Below are 20,682 nucleotides of genomic sequence, written 5' to 3' on the forward strand. Positions count from 1 at the left end.
AGTAAAGTTAGGGGAAAGACTTCCCCATCTGTCAAAGTTCTACTCTCTATTCAACTATCAATAGCTCTGCTCTATGTACAATATACATAAATACGTATTTTATTATAATATATAGTCTTTTCTGAAGAAAATAAAATAGTTTATGATATACTCAATTTCCACAAAACAAATTCATTATCATCAAGAAAAGAACTGTACCTATCTCAAAAAACAAGAAAAAATGGTAGTCAATCATCTAACTCTACAACTCAAAGAATTAGAAAGAGAGCAACAAGAAAACCCCAGAGTGAGCAGAAGGAAGGAGATAATAAAGATTAGAGCAGAAATCAATGAAATAGAGACCAAAAAAACAATACAGAAAATCAATGAAACCAAGAGCTGGTTCTTTGAAAGGATAAACAAGATTGACAAACCCCTAGCCAGGCTCACCAAGAAGCAAAGAGAGAGGTCCCAAATAAACCAAATCAGAAATGATAGAGGCGAAATAACAACAGACCCCACAGAAATACAAATGATTGTTAAACAATACTACGAGCAACTCTACTCCAACAAACTGGACAACCTGGAGGAAATGGACAAATTCCTAGAAAAATACAACATTCCAAAACTCAATCAGGAAGAATCTAAAAACCTCAATAGGCCAATAACTATGGAAGAAATTGAAGCAGTCATCAGAAAGCTTCCAGCAAACAAAAGCCCAGGGCCAGACGGCTTCACAGGGGAGTTCTACCAAACATTCAAGGAAGAACTAAAACCTACCCTCCTCAGACTACTACAAAAAATTCAAGAGGAAGGAACGCTTCCAAGCTCATTCTATGAAGCCAGCATCACCCTAATACCAAAACCAGGTAAAGACATCACAATGAGAGAGAATTACAGGCCAATATCCCTCATGAACATAGATGCCAAAATCCTCAACAAAATCTTAGCAAATCGGATCCAGCAGTACATCAGAAGAATCATACACCATGACCAAGTAGGATTCATCCCAGAGATGCAAGGATGGTACAACATCCGTAAATCAATAAATGTGATACATCACATAAACAAATTGAAAGAAAAAAACCACATGGTCATATCAATTGATGCAGAAAAAGCATTCGACAAAATCCAACACCCATTTTTGATAAAAACTCTCAGAAAGGTGGGAATAGAAGGATCATACCTCAACATAATAAAAGCCATATATGACAGGCCCACTGCCAACATCATACTCAATGGACAAAAACTAACACCATTTCCCCTAAGAACAGGAACAAGACAGGGATGCCCACTCTCACCACTCCTGTTCAACATAGTACTGGAAGTATTAGCCATTGCAATTAGGCAAGAAGAAGGAATAAAAGGCATCCAAATTGGAAAAGAGGAAGTAAAACTGTCCTTATTTGCAGATGACATGATATTATACATACAAAGCCCTAGAGACTCCATCAAAAAGCTACTAGACTTAATACATGAATTTGGCAATGTAGCAGGATACAAAATTAACCCCAAGAAATCTGAGGCATTTCTATACACCAACAGTGAACTTTCAGAAAGGGAGATCAGAAAAACAATCCCATTTACCATCGCACCAAAAAAATTAAGATACCTAGGAATAAACTTAACTAAAGAGGTTAAAGACCTCTACTCAGAAAACTACAGGACGTTGAAAAAAGAGATAGAGGAAGACATAAAGAGATGGAAGAACATACCATGTTCTTGGATTGGTAGAATCAACATCATTAAAATGTCCATACTACCCAAAGCAATCTATACATTCAACGCACTTCCCATTAAAATACCAATGGCCTTCTTCAAAGATCTAGAACGAACTCTCCAAAAATTCATCTGGAATAAAAAAAGACCCCGAATAGCTGCAACGATCCTGAGAAAGAACAAAGTAGGTGGGATCTCAATGCCAGATATCAAGCTGTATTACAAAGCCACTGTTCTCAAAACTGCCTGGTACTGGCACAAGAACAGACATATAGATCAGTGGAATAGAATAGAGAGTCCAGAAATTAGCCCGAACCAATATGCTCAATTAATTTTTGACAAAGGAGGCATGAACATACAATGGAGCCAAGATAGTCTCTTCAATAAATGGTGTTGGGAAAATTGGACAGACATATGCAAGAAAATGAAACTAGACCACCAACTTACACCATACACAAGAATAAACTCAAAATGGATAAAGGACTTAAATGTACGACAGGAAACCATAAAAATTCTAGAAGAATACAAAGGCAACAAAATCTCAGACATATGCCAAAACAATTTCTTCACTGATACAGCTCCTAGGGCAGTTGAAACTAAAGAGAAACTGAACAAATGGGACTACATCAAAATAAAAAGCTTCTGCACAGCAAAAGAAACCATCAACAAAACAACAAGAAAACCCACCTCGTGGGAAAACATATTTGCCAACGTCATATCGGATAAGGGCTTAATCTCCAAAATTTATAGGAAACTCATACAACTTAACAAAAAGAAGATAAACAATCCAATCAAAAAATGGGCAAAGGATCTAAATAGACACCTTTCAAAAGAGGATATTCAGAAAGCCAAGAGGCATATGAAAACATGCTCAAAGTCACTAATCATCCGAGAGATGCAAATCAAAACAACAATGAGGTACCATCTCACACCTGTCAGAATGGCCATCATCAACAAATCAACAAACGACAAGTGCTGGAGAGGATGTGGAGAAAAAGGAACACTTGTGCACTGCTGGTGGGAATGCAGACTGGTGCAGCCACTATGGAAGGCAGTATGGAGGTTCCTCAAAAAATTGGAAATGGAACTCCCATTTGACCCTGTGATCCCACTACTAGGAATATATCCCAAGAAACCAGAAACACCTATCAGAAAGGATATATGCACCCAGATGTTCATAGCAGCACAATTCACCATAGCTAAGATCTGGAAACAGCCTAAGTGCCCATCAGTAGATGAATGGATTAGAAAACTGTGGTACATCTACACGATGGAATACTATGCTGCTGTTAAAAAGAAGGAACTCCTACCATTTGCAACATCATGGATGGAACTGGAGAGCATTATGCTAAGTGAAACAAGCCAGTCAATGAAGGAAAAATACCACATGATCTCACTCATTCATGGATAATAAAGACCATTACAAACTTTTGAACAATAATAGATACAGAGGCAGAGCTGCCTCAAACTGATTGTCAAACTGCAGTGGGAAGGCCAGAGAGAGTTGGGGGGCAGGAGGGAGGGGAGTAAGAGATCAACCGAAGGACTTGTATGCATGCATATAAGCATAACTAATGGACATAAGACACTGGGGGGTAAGGGAGGGTAGTGGTTTGTCAAGGGCGGGGGGGGGAAAAAGGATACTTATGTAATACCCTTTGTAATACTTTAAGAGGAAAATAAAAAAAAAAAAAAAAAAAAAAAAAAATCAAGGAAAACACTAAAAAAAAAAAAAAAAAAAAAAAAAAGAAAAGAACTGTAGGTGGTTACCAGAGAAGGGGACTGGGGTTAGGTGAAAAGGGGAGGGAGCCAACTATATGGTGATAGATAATAACTAGACTTTTTTGGGGTGGACACTTTATATGGTATATAGATATCGAATTATAATATGGTACACCTGAAACTTACATAATAAAAAGACAGAAACAAAAACACAAGAAGTGTAGGTATTTCTGATAGGTCCTATAACCAGATATGATCTTTTTATTCAGAGTAATTCATCCTAAATTGTATTGAAATAACCTAAAGGATTGTCTATGATTACTAATTACATTTAATTATTTTCTCTGAACTCCAAAGAAAAAGATCTATAGACATCTAATATTCTTGCTGATATAAATAACTATCCCCCTTTGTTTTCATTTAAGGATAACATAGATGAAGTTAAGTGCATAAATCATAAATATATGTAGTTCAGTGAATCTTTACATATAAATATACTCATGTAATCCCCACCTAATTCATGAAATAGAACATTTCCAGCATCCATGAGATTTTTTATGTCTTCTCCTGGTCACCAGTGAAAACCACTATTTTGGTTTCTACCAACTAGTTTTGCTCAGAAAATGAAAAGTTTTTAACTTGAAAAGCTGTTTTCAATTAGGAATTTCATGATAGGTAAAATATTAGCACTCTATTATACATAAAAACAGTGAGAATGTACTGTACTATGTACTAAATTAAAAAGTAAATAAACCCATGTGGCTCCTTGTCTACTGACTAAACTGCCACCCTACTGGGATTTTCATTAACAAAGATCTAACTTCTTATCTGTAATAGAAAAAAAGCGCAGATGACTGAAGATTATTTTTAGTGAAATATAGGGATTCAAACTTAAGAAACCTGTGTGACACAGTGAAAAAACAGACTTCAGGGTCAGACAGAACTAGGTTTAAGTTCTTAAAATATGTGTAACCTTGGGAAATTACTTCTTGCATTCTCTGTTTTCCCACATAAAATGGGAATAAAATGACCAACCTCATCATAAAAGTTAAGTGGAAGGATATATAAAACACATAATTCAGTGTCAGGTGCTCAACAAATAATAACTAGGGTCTAATTACCTGCATTTGGGCTAGACAGAGATGCTGTGGCCACAGGCTTTCGTTTCCTCTTGATATCACGTGAGCATGGGGGTCCCAAGTGTAGGCTTGCCTGTCTGCAGAGGTAACAAAGAAAACATACTGTTTCAACTTTATAATTCTCATTGTTTAAGACACTATGTGCAACCCAGATAAAATCCTTGACCCAATATAGATATCCTAACAAAATCAGCATCATCTTTTGCTATCAAGTGTCAGTATAAGATCATTCACAATTAATCAGAATTCACTCTTTACTCACAAAATACACCCATTCTAAACTTTTTACCTGATTAGCAAAATAGCAGACATTCAAGATTAATTTCAGTAAATATGTGTTTCATTACATGCTGATTTTTGTACATTTTTCATAAAAACAATAAACCTCAATTGTTCTAAACTCACTAATGAAATACCTACTCCCAAGCGGTAACATATTGAAAAGTTTAATGCTGCATGAACACAGACATTTGCATAGAATTATAATAGGAAGTTTAACCCTTCTATCACTATACATCCATATTTTTAATAATGTCTGCATAGCAAGTTGTTTCTGTGATTTTAAAAAATATTAATTATGTGCTAATAATATGTCCCCTCTCCGAATGTTCAGCTTATTTTAAAAACAAAATAGTGAGAACTTCAACATTAGAAAAGCAAAAGATTCTCTGAAAGACAATGGGCTATTTTAGTTCCCCACTTCCTCCTTCCTCTCAAACTAGATGGATATTATGTGATTCAGACCAAGCTAAGTTTCATCTTTACACAAAGCTTTCCTTGAGCATTCAAGGCCTTACCTACCATGAATTATTATTTAACTGCTGTACATGTATCTTGTTTCCCTAATGAGGCTTAATCTTCTTGAGAACAGGGACCATATTTGTGTTTCTTTCATAATTTTCCAATGTTCTACCAACCTCAGAAGGCGCACAGCTGATCCCCATTAAGTATCTGTTGACTAGATCTGATATGAATGAATAAAAGTCCAATTGTACATTTAAAATGGTAAATTTGGTTATGCATATTTTATCATAATTTTTTAAAAATAGCCAGAATATGTAACATATAAAAAGAAATCCAGTAAAATTATACTGGATGAACTCCTAATTGGTAGTCCTAGCTGGGGATCAAGTCTCATGGCTTGGTAGTCTTGAAACTGGAATCTCAGTCAAATCTAAGAGAACCTGGTTAGCAAGGCAACAAGACAACTGTTGAATGGACAAATTTTCCTATGGGGGGAGTGGGGGTTGCCAATCTGGCAACTTTAGTTTAAAAGTACATATATGTATGTGCTCGCGCTTCCTTCCTCCCTCCCTTCTTCTCTCCCTCTTTCTCTTTCTCACATGCTCTTTTCTCCAAATAGCAAAAGCTTAAGACCATCCAATTTATAAGCAAGAAAGATAAAAATTTGACTGAAATCATAAGAAATGTTTTAGAATGCAAGGAACACCAAAATAGACAAAGATTTACACTAGAAAGCCTGTGGTTTGGCAAAGTTCGTCCAAATCACTTTTTATTGATCACTCTCGTCTATATGGGAAAAAGAGTTAACTTTAGGTTAAGTATCCCATGAGTAGTTAATTCCAAAATTCCAACGTGAAATGTGTGAATGTAAGTGTGTAAAGAAGGGGAAACAATTCATCTTTCATACCTTACATAAGTCCCGGAAATAAGTTTAAATCAGCATGCTGATTTAATAAGAAACACAGATGACAGAATGTCAAAAGTAGACAGGCCTTTAGTCTAAATGCAGAGATGGTATGGTAATTCCTTTTGAAGCCAGACAAGGGCAGAAAAGAAACCGATGCTATAAAATTTGTTTCTCCTCAAAACAGAGAAATGTACAGAATAGTTTCCATCTTTTCTACAAACAAGGTAGTTCAGTAAATTCAGATCCAAACTCAAACTGCCCAGGCACTTTGTTCTAATTCAATCCTGCTTCTCCTAACGTACTTGAGAAAGAGAAACAAGTCAAAGGGTAACAGTTCATATTCACGCACTTTCTTCTTTACCAGAAGCTCATTCAAGGACTCTCCAACACTTCTTAGATTAAATGTTACACCATTTCTTCAAACTAAACACTGTTATTAGACATCAGGACAGTGGTACTTTTGAGCTTCGGGGTGTGGGGAAGAGGGTCAGTGGCTAGGAGGAGCTTCTGGGGTTTCTGGTAATGTTCTGTTTCTGGATGCTGAAAATTCATCAAGTATATATTTCTTTATAAAATTCTCTATATGTACTTTGTCCTTCAATTAATTTTGAAAAACACTGCTTCTTCAAGATCAATGTTTATAAAATACGGGCTTTAGGAAATAGATGCAAAATAAAAAGCCTAAGAAAAGTACTTCAAGGGCTTTAAGATTTTAATTCTCAGAGTATCAACGTGGGCTGAACTAAATAAACACTGCCTTTTATTTACACACTATTCATCATTTTCACAGTTTTGCATATTTGATATGTCAGTAAGATGGTTAAGGGCACCTATTATATCACCACTCCTTATGGCCTTGGTCAATATCATTTATCTCACTTTTTCAAGGAATGACACATCTTGGAGTAAAAAAACTATGTACCAATGTTTAAATTTCTGACCATTTTAAATAGAAATACTGTGGTTTTAAAAGATACTTATTTAATTATGAAAATAAGTATTACTTACCTGCAACTATGCACATAGGTTATTAAACGGCACTATATTCTGCAATGTCTTTAGGGGACTGCTGTGAACACAAAGGCTCAGGTGGTCCTTATGATGCCCTGCCCCTCTGGGCCACGGTTCTTGGATCCCCACTCTTCCCTGCTCATTGATGGTACAGACTTCAGGGTTAATTGTCCTACATTAAATGCCCCCCAACTGCTAAGCCTCCAGCCTGTTACTTTTCTCTGTGGTAAATGTTCTACTTCTACCACCTCATTCCTAGTTAAGTTCTGGGGAGGGAGGAAGAGAAACAGTCAAATTATTATAAAAGGACAGTAAGACATTGTCCTTGTTTTGGGTTTCAAGTGGACACTAGTCATGGGAAAATCTACTTTTTTACAGGTTGGGAAAATCTACATTTCCCTGTGAGGGCTCTGTCTGCTTGGAAAAAACCTTAGAGGACTACGAAGGAAGAGAACCCAGATCAAGCCCGGGGAAAGCAAGGAGGAAGCTGGATGCTTGCAGCAAGAGGATTTAAAGGAGACAGGACATGGGACCCGCCACGCTGCAGAGCACATTCAGAACACAGGACAGCCCTGGTCAGGAGTAATGAACAATCTATGTGAGGCTGGAACCTGAGCATGAGGCAGGAAACTGCTGTAGCCTCAGCTTCCTATTCAAGAGGTCGTTTCCATTTTTTGTTTATCCCAAAATAATTGCCTATCAGTCAATTGCAGACATAAAGAATCAAGAATGAGAAGGAAGCCGAAACCGGTTTGGCTCAGTGGATGGAGCATCGGCCTGCGGACTGAGGGGTCCCGGGTTCGATTCCGGTCAAGGGCATGTACCTGGGTTGCGGGCACATCCCCAGTAGATGTGCAGGAGGCAGCTGATCGATGTTTCTCTCTCATCGATGTTTCTAACTCTCTATCTCTCTCCCTTCCTCTCTGTGAAAAATCAATAAAATATATTTAAAAAAAAAAAAAAAAGAATGAGAAGGAAAAATACATAGATCTACCCATTTCACTTTGTAGTATTTAACCATCTTGGCTTCTTTTATCTTTAATGTGTTATTTCTTTAATTTGTGTTATTTTACTCTGACAGTATCACTGTCTACTCACAAGATATAAACTGAAAAGGGCATTGAACAAGTGAGATATCACAAAAGACACAGAAAAAGAGCCTGAGCTTCCCCTTCTAAACACACAGAGCCCCTCCCTATAGGAGAACAGGCAGGTTTAACTAGATTTTTTTTTTTAAGTGTAGGTGTTATCCCTTCATGTCCTCATTCTCATCTGTCCCTTCAGAGTATATTACTTAACTCCCCTTTTCGACATGAATGTGTTCCTGCAAACAGGTCAGCCTGAGTTCTTATTTCTTCAGCTTTCGGTGTTAAGCAGCTTTTGTTAACTTGATTTTTAAAAACTCTTTTTCAAGAGCAGTGTACAGTTGTTTTTGTGTTGCAAAATGAGGTACTATGTGGGGGGAGGGGACCTTTCAATCATGTAGGGGGTGAAAAAAGCTAGATATAAATTAAGCTAAAATGTCTACAAATTATTAAAACTTCCTTCTCAACTGAAGCAGCAAATGTTTATCAGAATGATGTAAGAAGCTTTTAAAAAATACACAACCCCCACCATGCTGGGGTGGGAGAAGAATCAGTAATATGTTTATTTTCAAACTTCTTTTCAAGTACTAGTAATACCAATATATTTCTACCCATTGTGGAAATTACTGAATTAAAAAATATACCAAATTTCCAAAGCTAATAAGCTAATCAATAAAAGAGATCTAAATATTTAACTTAAAGAATAACAAGACAATTAAAATTAATATAAATGTAGACAAAAAGACTGTTCCCCAATATATAAGTAATTAACCTACAGAAAAGACAGGCTAGGCCTGTTCTGTTTCATCTGATGGAGCCTCAGTATTCCTCAGCCCTGCTTCACACCATGAAGCCAGTACTTCCCCTAAAAGCATCACATTCAGCAGTATCCACCCAAAAAAATATATGGGGGAGATGAGCATTAAAAGGAACAAATACAGTCTTTAAAAATGTCTTACTTCATGAAGCCAGGTCAGTACTTCCCCTAAAAGCATCACATTCAGCCCTAACCGATTTGGCTCAGTGGATAGAGCATCGGCCTGCAGATTGAAGGGTCCCAGGTTCGATCCCTGTCAAGGGCATATACCTTGGTTGCAGGCACATCCCCAATAGGAGGTGTGCAGGAGGCAGCTGATCGATGTTTCTAACTCTCTATCCCTCTCCCTGCCTCTCTGTAAAAAAAATCAATAAAATATATATATATTTTAAAAAGCATCACATTCAGCAGCATCCGCCCAAAAGAATGTATGGGGGAAATGAGCATTAAAAGGAACAAATACAGTCTTTAAAAATGTCTTACTTCAACCTGGCCCGTGTTTCGGGCTTGATCCCCAGTGGGGGGTGTGCAGGAGGCAGCCCATCGGTGTTTCTCTCTTATTTTGATGTTTCTATCTCTCAATCCCTCTCCCTTCCTCTCTCTAAAATCAATAAAAATATATATTTTTTAAAATTCTTACTTTAGGAAAAGTCACTACATTCATATCATATAAGTGTGAAGGTGAATGCTAAAGATGAACAATTAACTGAAAGAATATTCTGTATATCCTTGCATAAACACATTTTTTTTATTTTATTTTTTTACTGCAGGTAACCAAAAGATCAGGTGAGTTTTTAAAAATGCAGTGTTACTTAGGAAACTGGGCAGATCACTATGTCCCTGGGGCAGGAATGTACTTTTAGGGGGAAAAATTACTTTGAGAAAAACATGCATGTTTAATAGAGCCAATGTTGGCAAAAAATAACTGAAGTGACTGCTTTAGATTTAGAACAAAGATGTTTAGAGTCACTCCTAAGGAGAGACAACAGTCTTTATCTGCCAATGTCAAACTAATTTAAGGGATAGTTCACCTTCAAAAATCACTCATTTTTAAAACCCAATGGAAAATTCATTATTTTGCATAAAATAAGATTTATTGTGAAAAGCTATTTATTTGCTATACTATTCCTTAAACATTTACAAATTAGTAATGTCAAGAAAAAATTATTAATATTTCTAAGGACCAAAGTTCATGTATATCATATATTCCAATTATTCTCCTTAATTACTAATCTATTCACCTCAATTATTGTTAACAAAAATGTATGAAGGCCTACCCTATGTAAAGCACTATGCAGAGTGTGGAGAGGGTATATACAAAATGACTGAGCCCAGTGCCCTCCCTCACTATGTTGTGAGGGAGGTCGATGTATAAAGAACTAACAGACACAGACTCTGCGATGTAATTAAGGAACAAGCAAAGTGCCAAGGTAAAATGGGGGCAAACGAATTAAATCTAGAGAAAAAGAGACACCCCTTTCCTCATCTGTGTTTCATCTTCAGAGTTAACTGGCTTTTATTAAACACCCTGTAGGGGAAATACTTTCACAGACTGACACATAGCAAAGGACCCAGGCCTCTGACACTTGAAGCAACTAAGGAGAGAAAACCACTTCACAATTATAGGACACAGTGGAGGTTTATTCAACAGGAAGAGATCCTAGCAATTCCACTAGTGTGTTCACTCAAAACTAACCCTCAGTGGTCTGTGACAAACTGCTCACTAACACCTGAAAACTCTCCGTAACCTACTTCTCTTGGCTGGGCCAAGACTGACGCATAGTGAAGCTGTTTCATGCCACCCACAGGAGCAGAACAGATTCACACCAGTTGGAAAGATGGGTATATTACAAGGGAAAAACAGAGAGAAAAATGCTTTCATCACTCCAGTTAGGCAGGAAGATGCCAGCTGGCTGAGAGCTGCTATAAACAAGACCCTCCAACAGAGGACAAAGACTCCAGAACTGTGTACTACATAATGGGAAATTCCAGTAGAACTGGCAGCATTATGGACAATATTACAGCAGAAACACTTCTCACATGGCCAAAACTAAGGCGCTAAAGAGGTGAGCAAGAGCTGCTGGGCATCATAGCATCCCCCACAGACACGGGACTAACAAAAGGTTCTTTCCCCCAAGCCCTGAGGTAAAACCTGGGGCTGTTTACTACGGCTCCAAAGGTCAGAAATAATAGCATGAATTGAGTCTTTTTCTTGCTCTTTGAAACTCCTTGTCAAGTGGCACAGCCAGCTGGGCACACAACTCTGATATGCAGATCATAACGTTTGTGAACAGATAAAATGAATTACAATGAGCACAGCCTATCATATTTCAAATCTCTAATGGGCAGGAAGGTCTCTCTTTTATACCCACATACTGTCCAAATGCCTCCTCTATAGTCCATTTGAGGCCATTTAAGCACCTCAAGAATCTGTACACATCTCATTAGTGAACAGCTCTGGAAGCCAACTTTGTAAAACTATAATTATCCTAAGGACAAGGTAGGGTAGTAACTATATAACAAAAATAATATTAGCTACTAGTATACGAAATATTCAAATATATTTCATTTTGATAATCACTAGACCAATAACTATTAATATTCTATTTTACAGATGAGGAAATTGAGGTATGGGGAGGTCAAGTCATTTGCCCAGGTAAAGCCAAGAGTCTTACTTGGGTCTAGTATCCACTAATATGAGACTGAGAACTTCACAAGAAATAAATGGAAATGGTGATTCGTTACCAAATCACTACCCAAAAGCAAGGAAAATTGAAGAAAACCCACAGCTGCCATGTGACATTCAAAAACTACAACTGGTGACCTGTGCATCATGCAGAGAGATGTAGCAGTTGGTAAGTTCCAGTTTTGGTTTTCTAAGGCAATAATGGTAAGAAAAGCTATCCTGGACAATCAATAACTCTCATTTTGGGAAAAGCAGCCTACAGCACTAGCTCCTTATTACCATGCTCTGACTGAGTTCCTGACAGCAATACCACTGCCTCTACCAGAACGCCAATTACACCTTCTGCTGTTGGAGCAGCAGCAATTCTTAACACCAACACCAAGTATATACTATTTTATAGTAACCCCAATATTAGCAATCTAAACAACCAAACCTAAACAGCTGGTTTAAGAATGTCATCCATATACCCACCCAGCAACTCCTCCCACATGTTAATCACTACGTGCAAAGCACTGAGCTAACCCCTAACACTCTCTTCTCACCTACAGCAGTTCTCCAAAGCTACGAGATGTCCAGTGTTCTACCTCCCACAAAAAATCATGCTCACAATATCAAAGCACAGAGCTCATGCCAATTATGATGAGATTTCCTGTTAAGCAAATTACAAAGCACCACTCATAAAACCATATGCATTTAGGGCAATAGTTCTTAACCCTGGCAGCATATCAGAGTCACAGGGAGCTTTAAAATAATGCCAATGCCTGGGCCTCATCCCAGGCCAATTAAATCATAATCATGGGAAGTGGAACCCAGCATGGATTTTTTTTTTAAAGCTTCTCAGGTGATTCCAAAGTGCAGCCAGGTTTGAAAAACACCAAACTAAGTATTGTTAGAGTGGTATTTCTGAAAACCTCTTGTCCCACAAATCTATAACGTGGCACAACCACCACAAAGACTCCCTCTCCCTCCATTGCGCCTGCCATCTGGGCTGTATTAAAATGAAACATCAATAAAATGACCTCTTAAAATCTCGGTCTCATTATTTCTTTTGTTTGTAGCAATGAAATACTAAACAAGAAAGTCACTCATGGCCCCCAAGCAGCCTCCAGGCCTCCTGCTGAGAACCAGAGCTGTATTATGATGCAGCGGTGAGGAGGTGGGTAAAGGCTCCTCACTCTCCGGCCGTTGAGTGTGGGGGACTGTGGAACTGGCCATGTCCAGGCAGGAAGCAGCCTCAGCGCCATAACCAGACGGAGGAAGCCTTCACAGTTCAGGCATGATTATCAAACTCTTTGTGCTCTTAAAGGAGAGTAATTATAGGCATGTGAAAAAAGAAAAGCACTCCCCGAGGAACTCTTCCTCACATGCTTCCCAAGAGGCACTAGGGCCATTAAAAATTCCATGATGAAGAGGAAAAACAGCCTGGGAACAGCCAGGAGGCAATACAGCAAATTAATACACCAGCCCTCCTCAGGGAAAGCTGTGATAAAACAGGAAACACTTCTCTCTCCGCCAAATAAAATTATACCACTAATGATAACATAGTCACCACACACACACAAATCGTTCTAATGATGGGTGTGAAATTCCCAGTGCTGCCCAGATGCTTTGAAAGAAATTTTTCCTACTACAGATAAAATGGAACAAGAAAGAGATAAAATTTCCATTAGAAACAGTTTTCTATTCATTCACCTGCCTCTTCCCTACCACCACTCTTTAACATTCGCCTTTCTAGGTGCCAAGCTCTGTTAAATCGTCCACTTTTCACAAATCCCACCATCCAGTTCTGAATCCAATCTCATCCCTCAGTCACACTGAAACTAGACTGCTGCTTCTCTACTGAGCCCTTGCTGGGTAGGAACCCCACTATTTCAAAGGAACGAGAGGGAGCCCCAGGGGCTCAGTGTCCCATCATCCACATTTTCTAAAAACTGCATAGAGATCACTTGTGCTGACCATTCCCATAGATTAGTGGTCATCGAACTTTATTAAGTGTGCACCCTCATGAGTAAAAAATTTGAACAAACACACCATATATATGTAATACATGGCACTGTATGGAAGAAATAGCCACAAGAGGACAATTATGTGCCACTAGACTACATATGAACAATTTAATACAAAAAATTAAATTTAAGAAAAGAAATAAATTTATGTTTAAACACTTTACCTTCCCCTTCTCCCAAAAAACCTCAGTCAACTCACTTTGTATCCACTACCCTAGAAATGATGTCTAGAAGGACAAGCTATGAGCTATCATTGTCCACATTCTCTCCCCTTGCTTTTAGCCATGGTGGAGAGCAATAAGCAACATTTCCCTAGAGCTGAGTGCACCAGAAGCATAACCTAGACATCGCTATGTTTCCAAGTCTAGCTACAAGCACTGCCAGCAAGAGAATGAAAATAATGATATGGATAATGATACACACAAAGAAACAAGAAGTTGACACTCACTCCAGGGGGATGAGGTTTTAAAGGCAACAGCAAGTCTGATAAAAGCATGGATACTGAGCACAGTACAGCTCTAGGTAGCAGCAGAGGTAAAGGAAAGAAGGCTAATAATCCACTTTCAGCATCTGACATGATACAGTGCTTCTTACAGTCTTAGCAAAAAGTATACATGGCCATTATTTTATTTGGTATCAAGACAAAAGCTTGAGGATTGCTTACTTAGGGATTGAAATTTTGTGTCTTCCAAGATAGTTTGCACACACCACCTCTAAGAAAACCTCCCTGAGCCTCTAAGTTGAAGCCCCTCCTCTATGCTTCATATCAATGTCGTGCACACCTTTATGCACTTATCAATCCATATTGCAATTGTCAATCTCCACACCTGACTTTCCCATGAAAATAGGAGCTCCTTAAGGTATTACCTAAGCAAAGACCCTGCCACATAGTAGGGTGTTAGCAAATGTTGAATGAATGAATGATGAATAAATTGCAATCTACTGAAGAAAAGGCCGTATAATAGTTTATCATCGTCCCACAATTTTCCACTTTCCTAGTAACACCATTTGTGATAGTATCTCTTTTCAAAAGACTTTCCCCATTTAAATACTACTTCTCCTAGAAGGTCTGGCAGCAGTTTATGATACAGAGTTTATTGTTATAGCCCACAGTGGAAATTCTACTTATATCCATGAAAGAATAACTTCTTTGTGTACTCTGTACCCCAAATGTTATGAACACATCCATTTAAGAACATATTAGGGGGGAAAATCATCAGAACCCTGGAAAGAAATTCACTGTGCTACTATAAACAGTAAAAGTCCTTTGGTTCAGCCTATTAACTGCTCTTTTGTACACATTAGTCCTGATAGGAGATGCTACAATAAAAACCGTATTTACTTTCCATGTCACCTAACTTAAGAGAATTTATATTGAGAGGTGCTAAATTCATTCTACCATGTGGGCTCAGGATTCATTCTAACAAATGTATACTAAATGCCTAGCAAGTGCTAGACACTGCGTTAGATGCTGGGAACATATCAGGGAACAAGACAAGGTCCCTGCACTTGAAATTTATATTCTAGTGGGGAGGGTGGGGGAGCCCAATAAACAAAGTCAATATAGACAATGTTAAAGCTCTAATAAAAAAGAAACAGATAATAAGCAGAGTGGTAGAGGTGGCCCCTTTAAATAGGATGGTCTAAGAGGTCCTCCCTGAGGAGGTTGAGATGAGAAAAAGCTAATCCTGGGAACTGCTATAAGACGGCAGTCCAAGTAAAGGGAGCACGTGTGAAGGTTCAGAGGCAGGAAAGGGTTGCTACTTTTGAAGAACAAAATGGAGCTCCCTGGTACAGCTGGATTCCCTCCCCCAGTGAGGAGAAAGACGTTTATGAAAGGGGTTTGGACATATAGGCAGCAGTCAGATTATGCAGAATTTTGCAGGTCATGGCAAGGATCATTAATAATGTTCTCTGAAGATGGGGCTTGTAGAAGAAATATGAAATATGAGCCAGAAAACTAGGTCAAAGTTGAAACTTAAATCACATACTAGTCACATGACCATAGGGAAGTTACCTTGCCACTCTGCCTCAGTTTCTACATCTGAAAACATCCATTGACCTCAAAAGGCTGTTGTAAAGATCAAACTGGACACTATACACAAACACACTTCATAATTCAAAAGGTGGTGTAAAAAGAAAAATGGCGTTGTCTGGAAGAAATAGCCACAAGAAAACCATTCATTACCTGGCAGAGCAGTGTGCAGGTGAACACCGTCGGTGAGAAGCATCAGCAAGAACATCCAGGGAGTAAAGGGGAGAGAGGGGATTAAACTGCAAAAAATAAACAAGATTATTTTAGTAAAGCGTATACAAAACAGACATGATTGGAAAGAGTAACCTGCTACTTGATTACTTTTTCGCTTTGACCATTCAACTCCTTTGCTGTCCCAGACACCCGTCAGTAAGGTTTTGCACATCCAACAGTGCACATCCACAGCTCATCTACCACCCCAAAAAACTATTCTTTTCCAAAAAGTTCTGATAAACAATAATTACTTAAATGGCAGAGGACAGTACAGTGGACCCTTGAACAAACACGGGGGTTAGGAGCACCAATCCCCAGCACAGGTCGAATATTCATGTATAACTTCTGACTTCCCCAAAACGTAACTACTAACAGCCTTCTGTTGACCAGAAGCCTCGCTGATAACATAAACAGTCTGTTAACATATAGTTTATATGCTATGTGTATTATATACTGTATTCCTACAAGAAGGGTAAGAAAAAGAAAATGTTATTCAGAAAATCATAAAGAAGAGAAAATAAATTTCAGTTTTGTTTTGTTTTTAAATTTGTGTATAAGCAGACCTGCACAATTCATATGCATGTTGTTCAAGGGTCAACTGTACTTTATAACTGATATAACGGAAACTTACATCTGTTGATTACCACCCCTTGGGCCTAAGAAGACTAGCATAAAATTACCTTTTCATTTCCTTATCCTGGCAAATGTTTCCAGTGAATAACTGGTTAGCACATACCAGCAGCACAGTGTAGTGAAAACAGAACTACATTAAGAATTGGAATATTTAGTTTCAGTTTACCATCTGAACAGTCATGTATTAAAAACTACATAATCACTTTAAGCTTTACTATCCTTACCTGGGAAATGAATGTACTGCTTTCTGTCTTACCTATTTTATAGGACTTTTATGAGGGCTGAATGAAACATTGCTTTCAGTTTATAAAGTAACTAGAGGCTCAGTGCACAAAATTCATGCACCAGTAGGGCAGTGGTCGGCAAACCGCGGCTCGAGAGCCACATGTGGCTCTTTGGCCCCTTGAGTGTGGCTCTTCCACAAAATACCACGTGCGGGCACGCATGTACAGTGCAACTGAAACTTTATTAAGTTAAGTTTAGGGAACGTTGTGGAGTGAAAGAAGATGTAGTGTCAAGGATTGAGAAAGGTATGTTGAGATGGTTTGGCCATACAGAGAGGATGAATGAAAGGAGATAGATGAAACAAGTATACAAGACGAGTGTGGATGGGAGAGTTGGAAGGGGTCGACCTCAGCGAAAGTACCTCCATCAGATTGAGGACGTTTTTAGCAAAGGCCAGCTTAGGAGTACTCTAATTAAGTTAATAACAATGTACCTACCTATATAGTTTAAGTTTAAAAAGTTTGGCTCTCAAAAGAAATTTTAATCATTATACTGTTGATATTTGGCTCTGTTGACTAATGAGTTTGCCAACCACTGCGGTAGGGTCCCTAGGCCTGGCCGGCGATCAGGGCCGATCTGTGGGGTAACCGGTGGGGCAACTGGGGGCTCCCCTGTTGACACCTGCCTTGGCTGGCCTGGCGCCACCCACTTGCTGCCCCCCTCTCTACCCCCCCGCCCCCACTGCCACCCTGGTGGTCAATGTGCATCATAGCGACCTGTCATTCCACCATTGGGTCAATCTGCATATTAGGCTTTTATTATATAGGATTTCAGTTTATCATCTATAAAACATCTATGGACCTCAAAAGGTGGTTGCAAGGATCAAGTGGGACACTTTACATAAAAGTACCTTACTTTACCTTTGCTACTTTCTTTAGACTTTTTCCACAATAAATAAACCTCCCCAAAATTTCAGAACTAAATATATTTTAAGACTGAAAGAACTCCAAATGGTCATTACAAAAGAACTTAAGAGAATACAAACTATGGAACTGTTCTCTGTGTCAGAGGTTCCAGTCGCGGTTCTACAAGCTCTATGACTTGGGACAAACAGATTAAACCTCACCTGTAAATAATACATCCACAAAGATCCCCACTGCCTTTAGATCCTCTGAGGCAACCATGATGAGCACTCTAGCTTGGAGTTCCCTACAGTCTTTCACATACGACCTTAATGACTTTTTCCATATTTGGCCACCACCTGCACTATTTACTTAATATTTTTATATCAATGATTATTCTTCAGCATTGTCCTTACTCTATTTCTATGAAATAACAAGTTTGATATAATGATTACATCTATTTTATAATTAATCACCAAGATAAAGCAATCTCTCTTCCAAAATCAAAAGCTTCAAACAAAAAGGAACAATAGCCACAATCGATAGTTTTTAAATTATGTCCCCTACAACAAAAGACTAGATGTGCCAAGGGCTCCCTCAGTGGGTAGCTAGGGACAAGACTAAGAGGGCAAGGCTCTAAGCCTTCAACTCCACTTCACCCAAAGCAGCTCTACGCAGACTTCTTCTGTTTCATATGTGTAGGCTTCAACAGTGTACTTCTCAGCACAAGAGTCTGCTGCTGAACTAAACAATAAGCAGATGAGGTTCATTCTGATTTCTTACTGCAAAGTTCAAAATAAAAATAAAAATGGGATTCCTATGAAATATGTGTTACAAGTAATAAACTAAAGATTACAGCTGAACTTAACAAGTAGCTACAGGGCTTATCAGTGAGTACCTATTCTTGGGCAACAGTCCTCCAAGAAAATGAGAACAAGGTAGGGAACAGGAACCTTACCTCATGTGCACAAGCAGAAAGGGAAGGAAAATCAGAAGCCAACACTTTATTCTTTCTAAAGAAAAGAAAATCGCTGAAACCGGTTTGGCTCAGTGGGTAGAGCATCGGCCTGAGGACTGAAAGGTCCCAGGTTCAATTCCGGTCAAGGGCATGTACCTGGGTTGCGGACACATCCCCAGTAGGAGATGTGCAGGAGGCAGCTGATTGATGTTTCTCTCTCATCGATATTTCTAACTCTCTATCCCTCTCCCTTCCTCTCTGTAAAAAAATCAATAAAATATATTAAAAAAAAAAAAAAAGAAAATCAAGTGATAAAATAGAGATAAAATAAAGAAAAGACCTTACCTGATTTCGTTCTCTTTTCCCAGCTGATGGTAACCAGACACTAGAGAGAGGAAGAGAATAACAGTAAAGAAACAATAAAAGAAGTAGTAGGAAAATTACAGAGGGAGGGAGAAGATAAAAAGATGTTTGCATAATGAAGAGAAGATAAAGAAAGAAATGGGAAAAGATGGAATTGGAGGAGACAAGAAAAGAGATGTTAATGTGTCTGAACTTTTTGCAGAAAATAACTCTTCAAAGGAAAAGCCTTGTAATGGAATGTAAAAGACTGGACACTCTACAAATAAACCCTTGATTAGACAGTGAAAACAATGCTCTCAGCTGTGCAGTGACAACAGGGTCTCCAATTCAACTAGGGCATAAACTACATGCACATCTTGCCTATTTTGTACATTAAAAATTCACCCAGGCTAGATAGGTATAGACCAGTGATGGTGAACCTTTTGAACCTGGCGTGTCAGCATTTTGAAAAACCCTAACTTAACTCTGGTGCCGTGTCACATATAGAAATTTTTTGATATTTGCAACCATAGTAAAATGAAGATTTATATTTTTGATATTTATTTTATATATTTAAATGCCATTTAACAAAGAAAAATCAACCAAAAAAATGAGTTCGAGTGTCACCTCTGACACGCGTGTCATAGGTTCGCCATCACTGGTATAGACCCTAAGTGGGTACTGACCATGACATGTTCAGGAAACAACAAAGAGCCAATCATGTTAGGAGACCAGACTGTCACAAGAAGGGATGGAATGACTTTCCCATAGCTATACATAGGCTTTTTAGTTGTACTTATCACAGTAGTTAGGACACAAAAAAATATTTCTCTATAGAGGTCTAAAAATGAGAAAGGAATATAAGCAAATTTAGAGGCAATCACCCATTTTGAACAAAAACAATTTTAAGAGACAGAAAAATGAGTTTAAAATGTAGCATCTTCATTGGAGGCTACTTTTAAAATGCAGCACCTATAGATATAAAAAGCAAAAAAATAAAAACTAGTCTAGAAAGGAAAAAAATAGTAATTCTCATAGGTTTAGGGCATTACCCATGTTGACTATTAAGATCTCCTCTTTCAGGCCCTAGCTGGTTTTACTCAGTGGATAGAGCGTCGGCCTGCGAACTGAAGGGGCCAGGGTTGGATTCTGGTCAAAGGCACAGGCCTGGATTGTGGGCTCAATCCCCAGTAAGGGGCGTGCAGGAGGCAGCCAATCAATGACTCTCTCTCATCATTGATGTTTCTCTCTCCCCCTCTCCATTCCTCTCTGAAATAAATAAAAATATAGTATTAAAAAAAAAAAAAGGTCTCCTCTTTCAGCTCTAAAGTCAGATTTCTAGGTTCCTTTATAAAACTTTCCACTTCTTCCTTCTCCAAGGAACAGATTAGAATATCCAGTAAATACATAAACACTTACTCTTTCTGCCGGGAGTCACTAATGATGTGGCCTATCCTCTCAGTACCCAAAGTACTTATGCTGGTCTCCTGAAAAGACAAGGAAGACAAGAGTGTCATCTAACCACAGAAACAAATATATGAAGCACAACCTGTCATCAA

General features: G+C 38.4%; 1 protein-coding gene across 2 annotated transcripts in view; it reads right to left on the reverse strand.

The window, feature by feature from the left end:
• The window catches only part of GPATCH2L (G-patch domain containing 2 like), a 63,840-nt gene that overhangs the window by 12,212 nt on the left and 30,946 nt on the right, over positions 1-20,682 (reverse strand). For both annotated transcript variants that reach the window (XM_070416193.1, XM_070416202.1), the window contains exons 6-9: positions 20,543-20,610; positions 19,127-19,166; positions 16,004-16,089; positions 4,542-4,636 (exon numbers count right to left, since the gene is read on the reverse strand). In XM_070416193.1, coding sequence (XP_070272294.1) covers positions 4,542-4,636; positions 16,004-16,089; positions 19,127-19,166; positions 20,543-20,610 — 289 coding nt within the window. The remainder of the gene's footprint in view (positions 1-4,541; positions 4,637-16,003; positions 16,090-19,126; positions 19,167-20,542; positions 20,611-20,682) is intronic.

Source organism: Myotis yumanensis, unplaced genomic scaffold, assembly GCF_028538775.1.
Source record: "Myotis yumanensis isolate MYYU_CA2020_CCGP unplaced genomic scaffold, mMyoYum1.0.hap1 SCAF_1, whole genome shotgun sequence".
NCBI classification, from domain to species: Eukaryota; Metazoa; Chordata; class Mammalia; order Chiroptera; family Vespertilionidae; genus Myotis; species Myotis yumanensis.